Source organism: Tenebrio molitor, chromosome 1, assembly GCF_963966145.1.
Source record: "Tenebrio molitor chromosome 1, icTenMoli1.1, whole genome shotgun sequence".
NCBI classification, from domain to species: Eukaryota; Metazoa; Arthropoda; class Insecta; order Coleoptera; family Tenebrionidae; genus Tenebrio; species Tenebrio molitor.
In genome coordinates, this window is record NC_091046.1 from 30,493,958 (window position 1) to 30,512,195 (window position 18,238).

General features: G+C 30.8%; 1 protein-coding gene across 1 annotated transcript in view; it reads right to left on the minus strand.

The window, feature by feature from the left end:
- The window catches only part of LOC138133823 (homeobox protein SIX6-like), a 28,032-nt gene extending 13,113 nt beyond the window's left edge, over positions 1-14,919 (minus strand). The window contains exons 1-2 of the mRNA XM_069051792.1: positions 14,274-14,919; positions 12,326-12,596 (exon numbers count right to left, since the gene is read on the minus strand). Of these exons, the coding sequence (XP_068907893.1) occupies positions 12,326-12,596; positions 14,274-14,687 (685 nt within the window). The 5' untranslated portion in view covers positions 14,688-14,919. The remainder of the gene's footprint in view (positions 1-12,325; positions 12,597-14,273) is intronic.
- Positions 14,920-18,238: the final 3,319 nt, after the last annotated feature.

The window sequence follows — 18,238 nt, forward strand, 5'->3', positions numbered from 1 at the left end:
TTTGTGTTTAAGGTTTTGTTGGAAAATAATTAGAGAAGCCAATATCAGAGGATTTTCGTTATTGCACGTAAAGTGCTAACGTACCAAAATCCATTCTACACCCTGTATAGGTGTCTCAGCTAAGACTTTCGAGCCAAATATCTCGATTATTGTGAAATTTAAAATGCAAATATTTTAGGCGGTGAAGAGTAAAATCCCATTAATGCAATATATCAAGTTTTAAAAACGTAATTTTTACATGCCTTTTTAAAAGGTTGATTCATCAAGATTTATATTAAAAAATTGATCTTGAAAAACGTCTGGTTTACAAGAAAAAATAAAAAAAAAAACTGTGTTAAACATGACTGCAGATGCAAAAACGTAGACGCGTGTGAAACAAACGCGCACAATCGCCGAATTTTGGTCACCCCTCTTCGCACAATCGCAGGTGACATATTGGGTGATTCAAAATGATTGTGGCCGAGTATGGCAACTATGTACGAAAATTTATGTGGCAACTGTGGGTAGGGTAGAGTTGACATTTCTTTGACAGTTCATAGGCGTGCAATTTAGAAAGTTGTCAAATCGATGTGCAATGGAACTAAAAAAATCAAATGCACGCTTATGAAATGTCATACAAATATTAACTCTACCCCATTCACACAGTTGCCACATACATTTTCGTACATATAATCTATTCCATCTTTAAAAAAACGATAGGTTGCCATGCTTTAATTTTGTTAAATTGGCAGTACTGAGGAAAGTAGTACTTAGTTATATTTCATTTCATTTTGGTTGTAAATCTTTTGTAACTAAATTTGAATTGCTATGTTGCAAGATGATTCTAAAACAAAAAGTAAATAAAGTTATCAATAAATGTCATTTTGACGTTTTTCCAATTTATTTTAAATTAGACAACACAAAGTAATAATTTGAAGGGTTTACTACAAGTGCATAATGCCAAAAGTTGTGTTTGTCGAGTGTTGAAGGGCTAGACACATTTTAAACGAGGTAGGGCCGATCTAAGTAATGATGCTATTATTAATAGATTGATGGATATCTTCAATGTGAGAACAATTAATTTGTATTTGATGAAATCCTGAACCGTATAATTAATTTATAGGTGGGAAGATCTGTTATATATTGCATAATTACAAAAAAAAAAGGTCTGGAGGATACTAGAACAACAAAAAAAGGAAAATCAGAAAAGTGGAACCATTTTTTAAAAGAGATCTGAACGAAATTATTCGTGGGCTAAACATTAGAAGTTGATTCGGAATCTAATGATGAAGATAATTCTGAAGATGAAATAATGGAGGAGGTTAAAGTGTAGATGTCTTTTAAAAAAAGTGATTCCATTTTGGAGAACTTATCCGTTTTCTGCTTGTTAAACTAAAGCAAGCGTTCTTGAAACTCATTCAACGACTAAAGCCTCCACCAGATGTTTACATTTTGATTTGCCTTTTTTTTTTTCAATTGCTATTTTTAATAAAAAATGCTGGGTTCTCTATTAATTTCTTGTAATACAGTTTCAATCGATTCGCAAAAAAGCGTGGCAACACTGTGCCTTCAAAATTTTCAGAATTCCTAACCAAACTTTTATTCAGATATACAGGATGAAATCTGTCAGATTGTCATGGCCAAGCATCGTTTTTTTAAAGTTGGAATACATAATAGTTGCCATACTTGGCCACAATCATTTTGAATCATCCAATATTTGACGTTTATCTTTCTTAGCTTACAAACATATAGTTAAATAACATTTGGACATTATTTATTATACTGGATGCTTTAATTCTTCCATAAAGGACTAAAACACGATCGGAATATTTTAGCAAGGTAATTTACATAGTTCACGTACACTTGCTTCCTGTGTTTTCAAATAAATTGACGACTCTCTTAACCTTAAATTTTGTAAAGCTTACATTTGGATAGTGTTCCACGAGAAAACGAACAGTATCATTGAAGTTCTTACGACACTCTCCATATGCAGAATTTGTTTTCTTTTTTACAATATTGAAATTTCTGCCACTGTAGTCTATTTTTAGAGTATTTCCAATAAATTTACACAATTTGACTTTCATATAAAGCGCGCTCACTTTTAACAAATTTTAAGGGGTGTACAAAATGTTGCTTGGCAACTTTTCATCAATTATTTCAAAAGGTGACTGCTCAAATACCTTCTAATTTAGATTAAATTTTTAACAACAAAGTCTAATCTTTTCCTTGAATCAGACGAGTGATTTAGTTAGTTGTTTGTGTAGACACCTATTTTTTAATATTTAACAATCTAATTGATGATGATTTATAACACGCAAATACATTATTATTATTATTTTAACATGTGTTAAAATTACGTTTTTTAACTTGAGGTAATTTTTACTAATTGAACCTTCATCGTGTAAAATATCTGTATTTTAAATTTCATAAAAATCCGTTGGCAAATAACAGAGATATTAGGTTCGAAAGTCTTAGCTGAGACACCCTGTATATATGTCGCAGGCTTTTAGCAGAATTAGGCTTTTTGCAAAAAACCTAGGCATTTTGCAAAACAGTGTCACTTTGAATAATAACTTTCAATTATCAAAATGACTTGCCGTTTTCAGTCATTTTGCAAAATGCCTGATGGCAGTTAGGCATATGGAAAATATCACAATAAACTGTTGTAATTGACTAAAGCCTGTCTCAATTCTAAATTTCCACCAACACTGCATTCTACGTTGGAAATACAGCCGGTAACACTGTTTCGTGCGTCAGATTGTATTTGTTAGGTTATCTGTCAATCAATCTCCGTTTTTACGACTCAAAGTTTTAGAATAAAGGGTAAGAATGAAAACCTTTTTTAAAATACAGCAAGTAAGTATGTAGGTAGAAAATCAAATTCTAAAAGCAAAATAAACTTATGAACTAATTTTAATGTTTTCGAATCATGTTTATAAAATAATTATATTGCCAACTTTGGTTATAAGAATCCCCAATTTAGAAATATTTTTATTTGGCCAACATAATTCAACAGGTGGTGGAAATTTAGAATTGAGACAAACTATAGTCATGTTGAATAAATCCTTTTTTTGTTCGACACTGTCAGAATTTGAGAAATTTCTCCTGTGTGAGCGGATTTTGATAAATGTCACAACATGTCAAAACTAAACGTCAAGATAATTTTAAAGATTTTAAGCGATTTGGAGCCTTTAAGGGGCTCGTCGAACAAAAAAACGTTGTATTCAACTCGTTCTTGTGTAAATTGGGCCTTTTTGGCACTCGTGGGCCTTTAAAACGCTCGTTTCACTCGCGTTTTAAACTGGCCCACTCATGCCAAAAAAATCCCAATTTACACACGAACTCGTTAAATAAACTACTATTATCATACCCAGTATTTACGTATAAATTTCTAACCTAAATCAAACGCTGTGATCAAAAACTGAAAGTGCGCTGTTGGACCGATACACTATGATTGTGATTATTCTGCATGACCGAATTGAAACATAACCAAATTAAAAGAAAAAACATTTATTGAAATGTCAAACTTGTCAATGTCTAAGGTGCAACGGAAAACAAAGAATGATCCATAGCCAACCCTAAGTGAAAATTTTAATAGTTACCCGTTATATTTAGGTTATGTTTTCCGTTTTTGAATTAAAAATGTTTTGACCACTTGAAGCGAAATGCAGCAACTAAAAGAACTGGAGCAATTTAATAAAGGTTACAAAAAACACAAAGAAAAACAGAAGGTGATACAGGACAAACTGAAAACAGGTAACAAACTAAACAACAACCAAAATTGAAAATCGCTTTCCATATCTGAGTCAGATTCCGCTAAAGATTATGTGTGGAACATTTCTAATACCCATCATAGTTAATCAATCAGCTTTAATCAGATTTTCACAATGCAAGATGCTGTAAAAGGCCTCTCGCCACGCCACAAATCAGGGACGTTTTTTGTTGAATGTATGGCTTTATAATAGGTACAGGGTTATTCTAAATGATTGTAGTCGAAATAGGCCATGTCCATGTTATTACATTTTTGCCGCTTTCATGCGAACTGTCAGTTTTGTCGCTGTCACTGTCATTTTTTAGGTGAAAAGTGCGGTGATGAGGTTTTTATTTATTTTTGTTAAATTAACGATTGAATTCAGAAATATTTAGTTGTTTTGCACCCAGTTTAACTCCCGTATGTTCTCACTTATTCACATCATTTTGTTTTTTTATATGGAGCGGCAACCATAAATTTTACATTCAGTTTTCACGCCTATTACTTCGACTACAATCATTTAGAATAACCCTGTATAATAATTTGTTATGGGGCCCTCTTCTCTTGCGCTAATAGAACCATCCTAGTTCGTTTTGTACTTTCCATTTTAACCTTTTTACAAAATTACTTAAATAATTTCGCAATGACAATGTCAATTTAAACAAATGAATAGTTTGAAAAATCAAAAAATCATAGATACCGACCGGGCAGTATGAAAATAACTAGTGATTTAACCAACCTAACAACTGCAATTTTGATTTTGATAGTCTAGGGGCCAATTTACAGAAGCGAAATTAAGTTAATCGTAATCAAATGCGAGATTAACTGAACACGTGATCAGATTGAGCCAATCGAAGTTTCAGAGTCATGGGTTAATCGCGCATTAAAATTTAATTCAAAATAAATATTTAATTTTATTTCTATAAACTGGCCCCAGATGTTTTTTTGATGGACTTTAGATATTTATTATAAAAATCATAAAAAAACAGGATATTTGTACAGAACACAAAAAAAGTAAAAAACGTTAAAAACAACATAAGCTATTTGTACAGAACGAAAAAAGTAAAAAATGTCTTCAAGGAAAAAACTATTTGTTTACGCAAGTGCTGCTACTGTGACACGTACTGCGCAATGCGCATAATAAAAGGATTTATTCAAAGTACCTAGTCATTTACAACAGTATATTACGATGTCTTCAATATGCCTAACTGCCATCAAGCATTTTGCAAAATGACTGAAAACGGCAGGTCATTTTGAATAATTGAAAGTAATTATTCAAAGTGACGTTGTTTTGCAAAACACCTAGATTTTTGCAGAAAGCCTAATTCTGCTATAAGCCTGCGACATAACAGGCCTTCAAATAAATTTATATTTAGAGCAACCTATAGAAATTCAATTGTTTGCAACATTTTTCCAGCGTAGAAAATGACATAAGAAACATCTGACATTTTAACGAAATAAAATTAGGTTAGAAAACATTTGTAATGTTTGTAGTGCATTCTCCCTATTCCCCCTTCACGGAATATGACAATATGAAATTGGGAAAAAGCTTACTATGTAACCTGTGTAACTCCGGAGAATAATTGGTTACGTACAAAAATTACTTTACACTGTTAACAGAATTAGAATGTCGCCTACGCCTACTCTAAATATATATTTATTTGAAGGCGACGATATAAAGAGGGATCAAATTAATTTGTAATCGAGTTATCCATTAATCCGAAATCGTATGGTACACAGTATAATTTTCTTATTTCATTAAAATATACAGCCTGGCTACGAAAATTGGAGTCACTTTTCCACATTTGCCCTAAAAATGGAGCTACAAGAAAAAATGAAATGGAATTTCTGGCAACCATGGATTTATTAGTACTGGATACGTCAAATACCCTATAAACGTATTTTGACGAAAAAACATATCACAGACTTCGGGTACCTTCCCCCATCTCATTCTAATCTGTATTAAAATATGTTTCTCTTTCTCTCTGTTATTACATAACGTATGTCGTTTTGATTTTTCGCAAATGCCAATTTTGAAATTTGAAATTAATTCAAAAGTCTTAAGTGTCATAGAACTTGATGTTTTAATTTACAACATTATTCCTGCATTCGTAATAGTTATTTATGTATTAAGGGCATAATCAGGAGATTATGGCACGAGGGAATGTTTAAAGCCCCAAGAACGAGGGCTTTTAAATTCCCAAGGGCCATAATCGACAATTATGCCCGTGGTACGGGCGATGGACAAATAAAAATGGGACACTTAAAATTTAACCTATGTAAATCAGACTATTGAATTGTCAATATATTTGTCAGTGTCTCCAGCGAGAGATTGGCAGATTTTAAATTGTATTAAATTAACCCAACACTACAAAATGCACTAGAATACATTAATTAGAGTATAATTTCAGGGCAAAAATGTTACTGCTTGAAGGATATATTTCAAATTTTACGTGCGCTATCTACTCCTTGCTTTACGTAGAATTTAGTGTCTTTTATGTCAACCAATCTCTCGCTGGACAAACTACCAAAGTTAATTTGTGATAAAGCCGTAATTAAACGATGCAAATTTGTAAATTTTGACTTATGTTGATTGTCATTTTTGTCCCAATTTTATTTGTCCATTGACTGTCCATACAACTGTCCTTACAACGTTTTATTCTATTTTATAATTTCTAAAAGATTCAAACAAATATTTAGTATTCCTTAAAGGAAATCAACTAAAAGTTGCATCCATGCAAATTTAGTTAGCTATTTTGATATTGTTAGGGTTACTGTGTATATATTGTATGATTTTCTTTAATAAAATAATGTTTGATACCATTGTTTGAATAATTAAACCAACCGTTGCTTGGCAGATTTTTGACAGATCTGTGCCATAAACGCCAATTTATGTCCTCATTTGGGGGCGTATAAAGACGATTATTAACTAAAATAGAATAAAATAGAATACTTAATTGCAATAATGAGAACGTGCAGAATTTGTTCTACTCTTTATAGTTCTTCAAGGCAAAATGTATCTTTTCACCGGTATATAAAATAGACGATTCTTTGCAAATACCTAAGATCTGTGTGCAAAAATGATTTCAGTTTTCCAAGAGAAACTTTCTTAAGAAACAAATGGATATTAGCACGTACTTGTAGTGTGGAAGAGACAATCAAAGTTTCAAAATAATTATGCGGTTATTTGTTCCAAAACATTTTCGAGATTCTGATTAGGATGAATGTAAAAAGCCACGCAAAATTTTAAAAGAGATTCTACTGGGTGCCCCAAAATTCGCGGAACAACCTAGTAGTACGTTGTAAAGTAGTCATTAAGAGATCAGGTAAAAATGTTTAAAAAAATCAATCTTCTTTTTTGTAGAAGATATGGACCTATTCGTTACACTAAATGTGGCAACATTTAAAAACATTCTATGCATCCCAATAGTCTGCAAATATTTAATTTTTGTTGTATCCATGGAAATGAGAGGGAAAAATCAAAGCCGTGTTGCCGTACTCTGTTTGAGGTAAAACGAACATAAAATTACTACTTGTAAATGCTGGAAATAATGGAGAAAATAATTGCAAACCTGATCACAATCGTTCAAAATTATTAGGCCACTGGCTAGTAAAAGACAAATAGTCAAAATCTTTTTTAGTATTTAAAATAAATGAGATCAAAGCTGCACTTTTTGGGCCCCCATATCTTCAAATCTAAGAGGTATAGAATTTTTTAATTAATTTTCTCGTTATTTTCTAACATGAATTGACATTACCTCATTGAGTTGTTCCGTGAATTTTGGGACACCCAGCATATGCAGGGTGTTTTTCGAGCCTAATATCTCGGTTATTTGTCAAAGGATTTTTATGAAATTTAAAATACAGATATTTTAGACGGTGAAGGTTCAATTAGTAATAATAAAATTACTTCAAGTTAAAAAATGTAATTTTAACACACGTTTCTTTTACTGAAAATTAAGCGCAAGTATAATTAGATTGTTAAACATTATAAAATAGGTGTCTACACAAAAAATTGGCTAAATCGCTTGTTTCAACGAAAAGATTAGATTTTGTTGTTAAAAATTTACTCTAAATTTTGAAGGTATTTGAGCAGTTACTTTTTGAAACAATTAATGATTAATTGCCAAGCAACATTTTGTACACCCTTCAAAGTCTGTCAAAATTGGGCGCGCTTTATTAGAAACGTCAAATTGCGAAAATTTATTGAAAATACTCTGATAGACTACAGCGGCAGAAATTTCAATATTGTTGAAAAAGGAAAAAAATCTTGCCTATGGAGTGTCGTAAGAACTTCAATCACACAGTTCGTTTTCTCGTGGAACACTATCCAAATGTAAAGTCCATTCAAAAATCAAAAAACCACCACCTGTTGCTTTAGGTTGGTAAAATAAAAAAAAAATTAGGTAGATATTTTTTCATACTATGTTGGTAACTATAAATTATGACATTTATTTGATTCAAAATAAAATTCACTTGATTTGAATTTCGTTCATATTGTTTTATTAGCAGCACGTTTCATTTATTTATTGATTCTTATTATTTTTACTTAAACATGCCCAGAAATTACAAGTCTCACCAAATTTTACACTAGACAGCGTTGTCGATAGTAATTATCGAGGAAAATGCGACGTTGGTGGTTTTTTGATTTTTGAATGGACTTTAGCAAGGCGGTCTCTATTTTAAAATAGAGACCGCCTTGACTTTAGACTTTACAAAATGTAAGGTTAAGAGAGTCGTCAATTTATTTGAAGACACAGGAAGCGTACGTGAACTAAATTACCTTGCTAAAATATCCCGATCGTGTTTTAGTCCTTTATGGAAAAATTAAAGCATCCAGTATAATATTGTCAAATATTGTCTTTAACTTTGTAAGTGTTTGTAAGGTTAGAAAGATAAACGTCAAATATGTCACCTGCATTTGTGCAAAAAGGGGTGACCAAATCTCAGCGATAGTGCGCGTTTGTTTCATACCCGTCTACGTTTTTGCATCTGCAGCCACGTTTAACACAGTTTTTTGTTTTTTTCTTGCAAACCAGACGTCTTGCAAGGACGAGTTTCTCCTTGCAGCATTTTTAATTGACGATCAATTTTTTGATATAAATCTTAAGTGATTCAACGTTTTCAGAAGGCTTGTAAAAATTACGTTTTTAATTCTTGGTTTATTGCATTAATGGAATTTTACTCTTCACCGTCTAAAATATCTGCATTTTAAATTTCACAAAAATCCGTTGGAAAACAACCGAGATATTAGGCTCGAAAGTCTTGGCTGGGACACCCTGTATATCTTCACAATACCTGAATTTTCCTACCACACCTAATGAGCCCTTTAATCTCAATTTCGCAGAAGAACATTGTAGTGGCATCAAACGTTTAGCGTATAAAACTGAAATATTTTATTTCTCTTTCATAACTTACCTATTTTTAAAAATTCTTAGAAAATGAAACGACGGCTACTCAATTAGCAGATGCTAGATATATTACAGATCCATCTGTAGAGCATTTTAGTAGCCCTCGAAGAGCAAAACGACACGTAAATATGATCCAACAATATGTTGGCGAGCAAAGCGAAATATACTACGAATGTAAGACAACTGCAAAAGTTCTAAACAAAAACAAGATAAGAAGTAAACTTAACAAAGGTGTTGCGACTAATATTTATTAGTAAGCTTGATTCTTTATTACTAAATTCAAAGGATAATGAGCTTATTATTCACCATTATGATGAAGCTTAAGCAGTCTGGGATGTAGAACATGAGAACGAAAGACCAACAAGAATTGGGATAATATCAATATCAAACGAATAATTGCCAATGACTTAATCTTTAATTCACCTAGAGACTTGGCTCGTTTTAAGGCTTTGCAATGCAGAGAATCAGGATCTTGGTTACATGCAATACCTTCTCCTAATATTGGTACTCTTTTAGATAACACTTCCTTCCAAGTTTGTATTGGTTTAAGATTGGGTTGTAATCTTTGTACACCTCATATTTGCAAATGCAATGCGAAAGTTGACAAAATTGGTATCCACGATCTAAGTTGTTCAAAAAGCAGTGGTAGATTTTCCAGACACAATGAAATTAATTCTATTATCAACCGGTCTTTGACTTCTATTCATGTTAAATCAACTGTAGAACCAAACAGACTGTCTCGGGATGATGGAAAACGCCCAAATGGGATGACTTTAGTACCATGGATTAAAGGTGAACCTTTAGTTTGGGACGTTACTATTGTAGATACACTTGCAGACAGTTACGTTTCGAAAACTTCTAAAGTTTCAGGTTTTGCCGCTGAAATGGCTTACAAACGCAAACATAACAAATAGAGTTCAATTATTTCATCAAATTACATATTTAAAGGTTTAGCCTTTGAGGCTTTAGGCCCTTGGTGCAAAGAATCCATCGATTTCATTAATGTCATCGGAAACCGACTTATTGCGGAATCAGGCGATTCAAAATCAAAGAAATCCCTTTTCGAGAGGATTTCCCTTGCTATTCAACGTGGAAACGCTGCAAGCATTCGGGGCACTTTTCCAGATTCCGCATTATTATCGGAAATTTTTGTATTGTAAACCAAAAATGTTATCTACTTAAGTTAAATAGAATATATTTATTTTGGTGTTTTTTTGTAAGTTTTTCAGTTACGCACAAATTAAAGTTAAGTGGTTAACAAAAGTATAGTTGTTGAAGGCAGACAACTCTCTTTACCTTTGTAGTCCAAACTTGGATTTCCTTTTGTGAAATCTTTACCAATAGCAGTGTCAGTGTTTCACATTAGAGTGAAAAATACCTGGCTTTAGACGAATTTGTCATTCTTAATATGTTCAAGTTGTAAAACAATAATACTTGACAGAGTTAACGGTTTAAATACTCTCGAACTATTCAAACCTCAGAGAAACAGATTTAAAAAAAGATGACACGAATGACAGGAGAATAATAATTGATAGATTGAGAATTTAAACCAATCAGTATCGGGAGACTCCTAAAGGATAGTGCTAGTATCCAAATAATGCGTTGAGAGCAACAGAAATAGATGGTATATACAATGTCTTGTTCAACTATGGTGGCTGTACAGCATGGCCTCGTCTCTTTCGATCTAGGAGGTCATGCTGTACAGCGTATCCTGAACTAATAAATCCTGCTGGCACAAAAAATGTAGCTAAATGTTGGTGGTAGCCGATTATGATATGTTACACGCTAGTCGCTAATGATCCTGCACTCTTACAGCTGCTGTTCTACCAGATCGACCTTCTTTAGCAGGATACCATTTTATGATACTTATTCGCTAACAGTGACATTGACATTGACAATTGTTAAAAATAGTGCCAATTGTACGAAATATTGAATTCTATGTTGCCATTTTATTAAATATATTTTTTGATCCTCAAATTTATTGTAAAAACAGCCACATCTCTTGGTAATATGAAGAAAAGTGACTCCAATTTTCGTAGCCAATCTGTATTTTTTTAAACCATGGAAATTATTTTAAAAAATAAACAAGTTTTTCACTTAATAATCGTTTTATAGAATAAATATGTAGGTATGACTCTAGTGACAACGAATCACACTGGAAAAATGTACAGTCGCGAGCAATAAATTTTGGTCGTCAAGGTCATTCTTTGACGCAATTTTTTGACACTTTGTTGACGTGGCCATAATCAGGCAGGGAGATTTTTTAAATTAGTGACAATATAACCAAATTTTGAAATGACATTGACCACCAAAATTCATTGCTCGCGACAGTACCTTCAATATATGTATTTTCAAATATGAACGGTTATTTGAAGTAATTTTATTTAAGAAAAGTGAATAATATAAAAATGCAGGATATTTCACGAGGAGACTAAGCCCCATGGAATTGAAAATACAACCCATAATACATTTCCAAAATTAACGTGGCTATTTTAAATACCGTATTGTTTTAAAATGAAATTATGAATCCATGATGACTTTGCTTCCAATAACTTTATTTGTTACAACTGATATTTACAAAATAAGTTAAAATACGATTAAAACGTATTCGAACCATTAGAAAACAGACATGATCCTGATTTATGGCGAATGTAATAAAAATACTTCTGCAATTGCGCGTTTATGCAGACAATAAACATTTTCCCAAAAACAATTTTTTTTTTCACAATTTTATTTAACCAAACGCATGACGTTTATGTCAAAATTTACGAAATTGCACAGTTAACTATGTTTTATGTTTTTTAAATTTAAAAAAGTTCCACGTTAACTTTGCAAATTTATGTATTGTGGGTTGCATTTTCAATTCCGTCGGGCTCATTATCACTCGTGAAATATCCTTGATACAGTATAATTTAAAAGTGTAAAATGCTTACGTTACGTCTTTGTCAGTTTTTATAAACTCTACCTAGTTATAGTTTGTCCAGCGAGAGATTGGTTGACATAAAAATCACTAAATTCTACGTAGAGAATGTATGTAGTACCTAGCGCAAGCAGTAACATTTTTGCCCTGAAATTATACTCTAATTAATGTATTCTAGTGCATTTTGTAGTGTTGGGCTAATTTAATAAAATTTAAAATCTCCCAATCTCTCGCTGAACGAAATTTATAATTTGATTAACTTACCCAAGGGTCTACCTCGTACTTTTTCTGCTTCATTGTAGTGAGCTTTGAACCACAGCGTTTGTAATTCAGCATGCCACCTTTGATTAAAAGCGTGAGATTCTAAAATAGAGTAAAGTTCGTGGTATGATCCTCGATAGAAAGCAACAGCAGCTCGGGCTCTAAGAATGCTTTCATTTCCTCTCAACAGCTCTGAAGGTGGTAGTGACCATAGAAATGTCGCTAGTCTTTCAATATCACCTCTCTGATGAAGAGCTTCGCACATACATTGTACCTGATACATACATAAATATTAATAAAAGCCTAGAAAACTTCAAATTATACATAAATACATCACAATACATAAGAATACTGCAACTGTTATATTCTAAAATTGATTATATTCTAATGAGGCGCTAAATATCTCATCAAAATTCTCAACTGTTGTTGACCGCAACATAACTTAATCAATTATTATGAAGGTATACGTGAGTAATCAAAATGTTGCATGTAACCATTGATATCTCCTTATTTCTGTAAGAGTATAAAGATAATGTAAATAAGTAGATTAAGGTGGTTGAAATATTCATAAAATAACAACTTTAAACAACATTTTAATTGTTGAAATTTATATCTCATATCTTTCTTTAAAAACATATTTTATTATTAATGAGTATTCTATTTCATAACAAAATAAAACAATGACCGTTAATCAGAATTGTAAATAAAAAGTGTGGCAAATGAGTGCCAGTGATTATTATTATAATTACAACTGTCGATTTTACAAGTTCGTTAATGTAGACAACCAACGTTGATTAATTGAAAAATTGAATATCATTATTTCTCACTATTTACTAGCTATTGTTACATAATAACTTTGAACATTGTATTTGACTTGTTTTATTATTTGTGAACTAAATTAGGTACATTGCATGTCGATTATGCGACGGCAAACTATTGAACGATCTTGTTATTTTAACATTTCTGAAATAGACACTAGATTGAAGCTGGTGTCGCCAAATATTTTTATCTATTTAGTTTATAATGTGTCTAAAACACTAAAACTTTAAAACGTATTTAATAAGCCATAGTTTTTGATCACTTTTTGTAAAACTTATTTACCTTTGCTAACTAACATCTATTTGCGATATTTTGTTTAGAAATATTTATCTAGTAGGTATAACATGCTACATACCTACATCCATAAAAAATATTCAATTAAATTTTGAAAAGTTATACCCAATATTTTTCAGTAATTTATTGTTACAAATTTTATGAAAGCTCAAACAGAAAAATCGTTGTTTTCAATAAGATTTACCTCCAAAATCTCAAAACAATTTCAGAAATAAACTAGGCAAAAATGAATAGGGAATTTTTCCTTTTTTGAATTTTTTATAAACTACAGTTTAAAATTTGTAATGAAATGTGTTAAAAATATATATTTATGCACATTAAATGTATCGTTTCAAGTACCTATAACATTTTAAATTTATCTGGTGTTAAGAGCACCTACGTGGGAGGATTGGGGCAATTATTTTGCTTTCTAAGAAAAATTGTAGAATTCCCTATTCATTTTTGCCTAGTTTATAGTAGATTAATAGTATCTCATCTTAATTAAAATCAAACATACTGTATGAATCTCACAAAAAAATTGACAATAATCAAAATTAAATACTTGAACTAATTGTAAGTATTTTATAAAGCAAATATTGTAATTGTAAACAAAATTATCTTACGTACCTATTTATTGCATAAAATATGCAAACCCCTACATAATAAGCAGTTTAATAATTTCTATTGTTACTACTTAATGTAAAGTAACGACGTTAATAACACCATTAAGTTAATTATTATAACTTATAATATAACAAGAAACAAAACAATTATTAACGATTAACTTAAGAAATAGTATGCTATACTTTTATTAAAATCTATCATATCTGTAAGATAGGTGTATTTTTTCATTACTCACTTGATCTGGAGAAAATCCTATAGATTTTTTTCCATATGAATCCACACTATGTAGGTGTATGCTGTTGCCATCCATATTTTTTTTGTTATAAAATTCAATTATATTTTTTCTGTTTTCGACATTTACGTCAGTTTTCTTATCATAGTTATCCGCAAACATTAAAACTCTTTTGCTAACATCATCCGACTTATTTTTATGCACATTAACACTAACGTCGTCTTTTTTGTAATAGTCAATTTTTCTAGTTATCTTTTCATTTTCACCATTTTTTCTTACGATTTTTTCACTGTTAAAATAGGATTCCAACTTTCCATTTGTTGCAAAGAACAAATTTTCATTATAGTAATTCAAATTTTGCGAAAAGCTTCCATTATTTGAATCATTCGAAGTACTCGATGTCCCATCAATTTCCATATTAAATATCTATTTAAGTTAACATAATGCCACTGTCATTGTAAAACCACATTACTACACTCTGTTGCCAAACAGTTATCGTAGTTTGTTATTTTTTCACTTCTCATCCACGTTTACGCGTTGTGTTAACTAAACAGTAATTTAGTGAGGCTCGTCTACAGTAAGAATATTTTCCCCCATGCTCCTCCCTTCGAGCCAACGGCCAATGAAACAGCTACTTTATATATTGTCATGCCAACATCCCTTCTGCGTCACCAATGGGAACTAAATAAGTAAAATTTTATCATTAAAGGTATTCCAGTCATCAAAGAAAATCACACATTATTCCGTATAAGAGTATGTATTATTGTTTTCATCACTTGGAGAAAATAAGTGAAAAATATTATTCATTGTCATTTAGGTAGGTACTTATCAATCGGTAATTACATTTTATAACAAAACGATTAGATAGTTATTTATTAGTGGAGATCAACTAGGATGTACATATAATTATTATCGGTTACTTTTATAAAAATGCTGTAATTAATCTCATGTAGCATGCATATAAAATGTGTCACAGATAGCATAGTTTTCACTAATTACACAAGAAAAATGACAAAAATAAATCAAAGTTAAAAACGACAACAACCAAATAGTCGCAATTTCTAGAAATTCCACAACGTCGTCTGGCAGTTGACTCATATTTGGCCATCAAATGAACCGACACTTTTTAAGCACCATAAATCTTCAGAAATTTATGGTTACCCAATTATAAACAGTTGAGGGTTGAAGCCTAAAAAATTGCAGTAAAATAATATGTCTCATATGTTCACCCAGTTACTTAATGATAAACTTTAAGTAATGATATTATTACGGGGGATTGTAATTTCGTTTATGACATAAAAATAGATAAGTCTAACAATAAGATGTTTTTAAATGAACAATAAGAATAATAGTTTTTGGGAATAAATCTTACGATACCTAAAACTATAATACAAAACACAAAAATAACACCTAGCTTTTTTTGCGCTCCACAAATCAGGTGGATGTGTTTAGTTGTATAATTTTCCTACTTTCTTGTACACCTATTATGGGTTATTCTAAATGATTGTCGTCGAAGTAGGCCATGTCCATGTTATTACATTTTTGCCGCTTTCATGTGAACTGTCAGTTTTGTCGCTGTCACTGTCATTTTTCAGGTGAAAAGTGCGGTGATGAGATTTTAATTTATTTTTGTTAAATTAACGATTGATTGAGTTGTTTTGCACCCAATTTAACTCCCGTGTGTACTCACTTATTCACATCATTTTGATGTTTTTTTTATGTGGAGCGGCAACCATAAATTTTACATTCAGTTTTCACGCCTACTTCGACTACAATAGTTTAGAATAACCCTGTATAAAAATATGTAAAAATAATAGAAGTGCTATTTTGTTACAGTTGCATTGGAATTTATCATTTGATCAGTTTATAATATATTTAACTTAAATTAAAACAAATATCACGTGTTAATGTATAATTATTTACATTGGTCATTATTAAAAAAGTAAAATTCAAACCGTTTTATCTTACAACTCGATTATACCGGGTGTAAAATTGGTTTACGAGACATAGGATTTTACATGTAAAAATAAGGAGATCCAATTATTGGCTCCCCTAATAATTTTATGGCAAAATGGTTAAAATGAAAGTTAGAGAGAATTAAAAGTACTGTCTAATTCCACTCTTTGTTTTTTTCTAACATCTTGTGGTACTGAAAGAAAAGCAAGAAAGGAGTTAAGACACAAATACTAAAAAGCAGTACTAGCAATGAAATTTGACTTCTAAAATTATTTGTCACTATTATTTAATTTTCTTTTGATCTGCCCTTTAAATGAACTCGTACAGGACTACAGGACGAATGAAAAGGTATCTTCCATTAAATGTTCAAACTTCTCTCCAATTCTTCGAATTGTTTCTATGGCTGAAATTGGTCGATCTGGGAAATCTGAAGCAAATATTGCTTGGAAGTTTCTTAAAGAAGATCCTCCATAATACCATTTAAAAAAAGAAATAAAATTTCATGCCTAGTAGTACTTTTTAGTATTTTTGTGTTAACTCTTTTCTTGCCTTTCTTTCAGTACCACAAGATGTTAGAATAAAACTAAGATTGAAATTAGACACTAATTTTAATTCTCTCTAACTTTCATTTTAACTATTTTGCCACAAAATTGTTAGGGGAGTCAATAATTGAAACTCTTTATTTTTACATGTAAAATCGTATGTCTCGTAAACCAATTCTACACCCGGTATAAAAACAAATTTCAAATCACTTTTTAATAAATCTGTAAGAAAATTGCGATTTATTTAATTAGTCCCATTTATAAGAAAATTTAGCTGATTTTAACCAACACTGATTTCTTTTTTTTATATATTTAACCAAGAAAAGTGAACATATCAACTAAACTTAAATTTGAATTCATTAGGAGTTATTATGTTAAAGAACAGATCTTATAGTTTTAGTAATAAATATGTTAACGCAGGTATACAATTTTTACTGTTCCTGAAACCTTATTATCCGGAGTATTATAGATAAATATCTGTATAATACAAATTTATCACAAACATTCTCAAGATCAAACCATAAAAACAATTTACTACAAAACCAACTACATATTGCTTTTTAATAATAAACTTGCAGTAACAGAACGGAATTAAATGTAATATGTACTTATCCGTATTATAATTATAGTATAATACAATAATTATTTATTGACAATTTTTTTAAATTTTAGTTCAAGTTGTAATTATTATGAAGTACCTACCTAACTTTGAAACAAATTAAAACTCATTTAATCTAGTGGATTAACCGTTATCGTAGCAATACTTATTGATATGTACTGTATTGATATATTAATTACCTTAAGCTCCAGTATGGTACTTACATTTACAGTTTTACATTTTTCAGTTTATTATAAATGTTTAATGAAATAGTTTTATTTAAGAATATACTTAAATCTAACTTTTCATCTAGCTAATTTTATATTGTATGATTTTGGGTTAAATTGTTCATGTTTATTGTTTATTGTCATTTTTTCAACATTTAAGGATCGTAATTAATTCTGATATGATTATTTACATTAAATTCGTTTATCAAGCGAGACAAAATATTTGTCTAAAACAATGTTAGGGCAATATATTTTACTACTACTACACATAAGTCAGCAGATTACAATGTTTTTGCTCACTGTTACATTTTAACATCCGAAGACAAATCAGCATATTCTCACGATATAAAAAAAAAAACATGTAGTGAATAAAAATTTGTTGCAGAAATGGCAACAAAAAACAACCGGAAACTGACCACAATGAAATATAAACATGAAAAATGAGCGTGTCTTGACAATTTATTCTGATTTTAAAGAATCGTCGCTGCTAGTGGTTGCTAAATATTATTTTAATAAATTAATAACAAATTGCATTACATTTTTAAGGACGTTTGCAATCATGTGAATAAGTGCTACGTATAATGAAGTGTAATTGCACATTAAATCTGTTAATGTTATATGATTTATTGGTATTAGCTTCAGGAA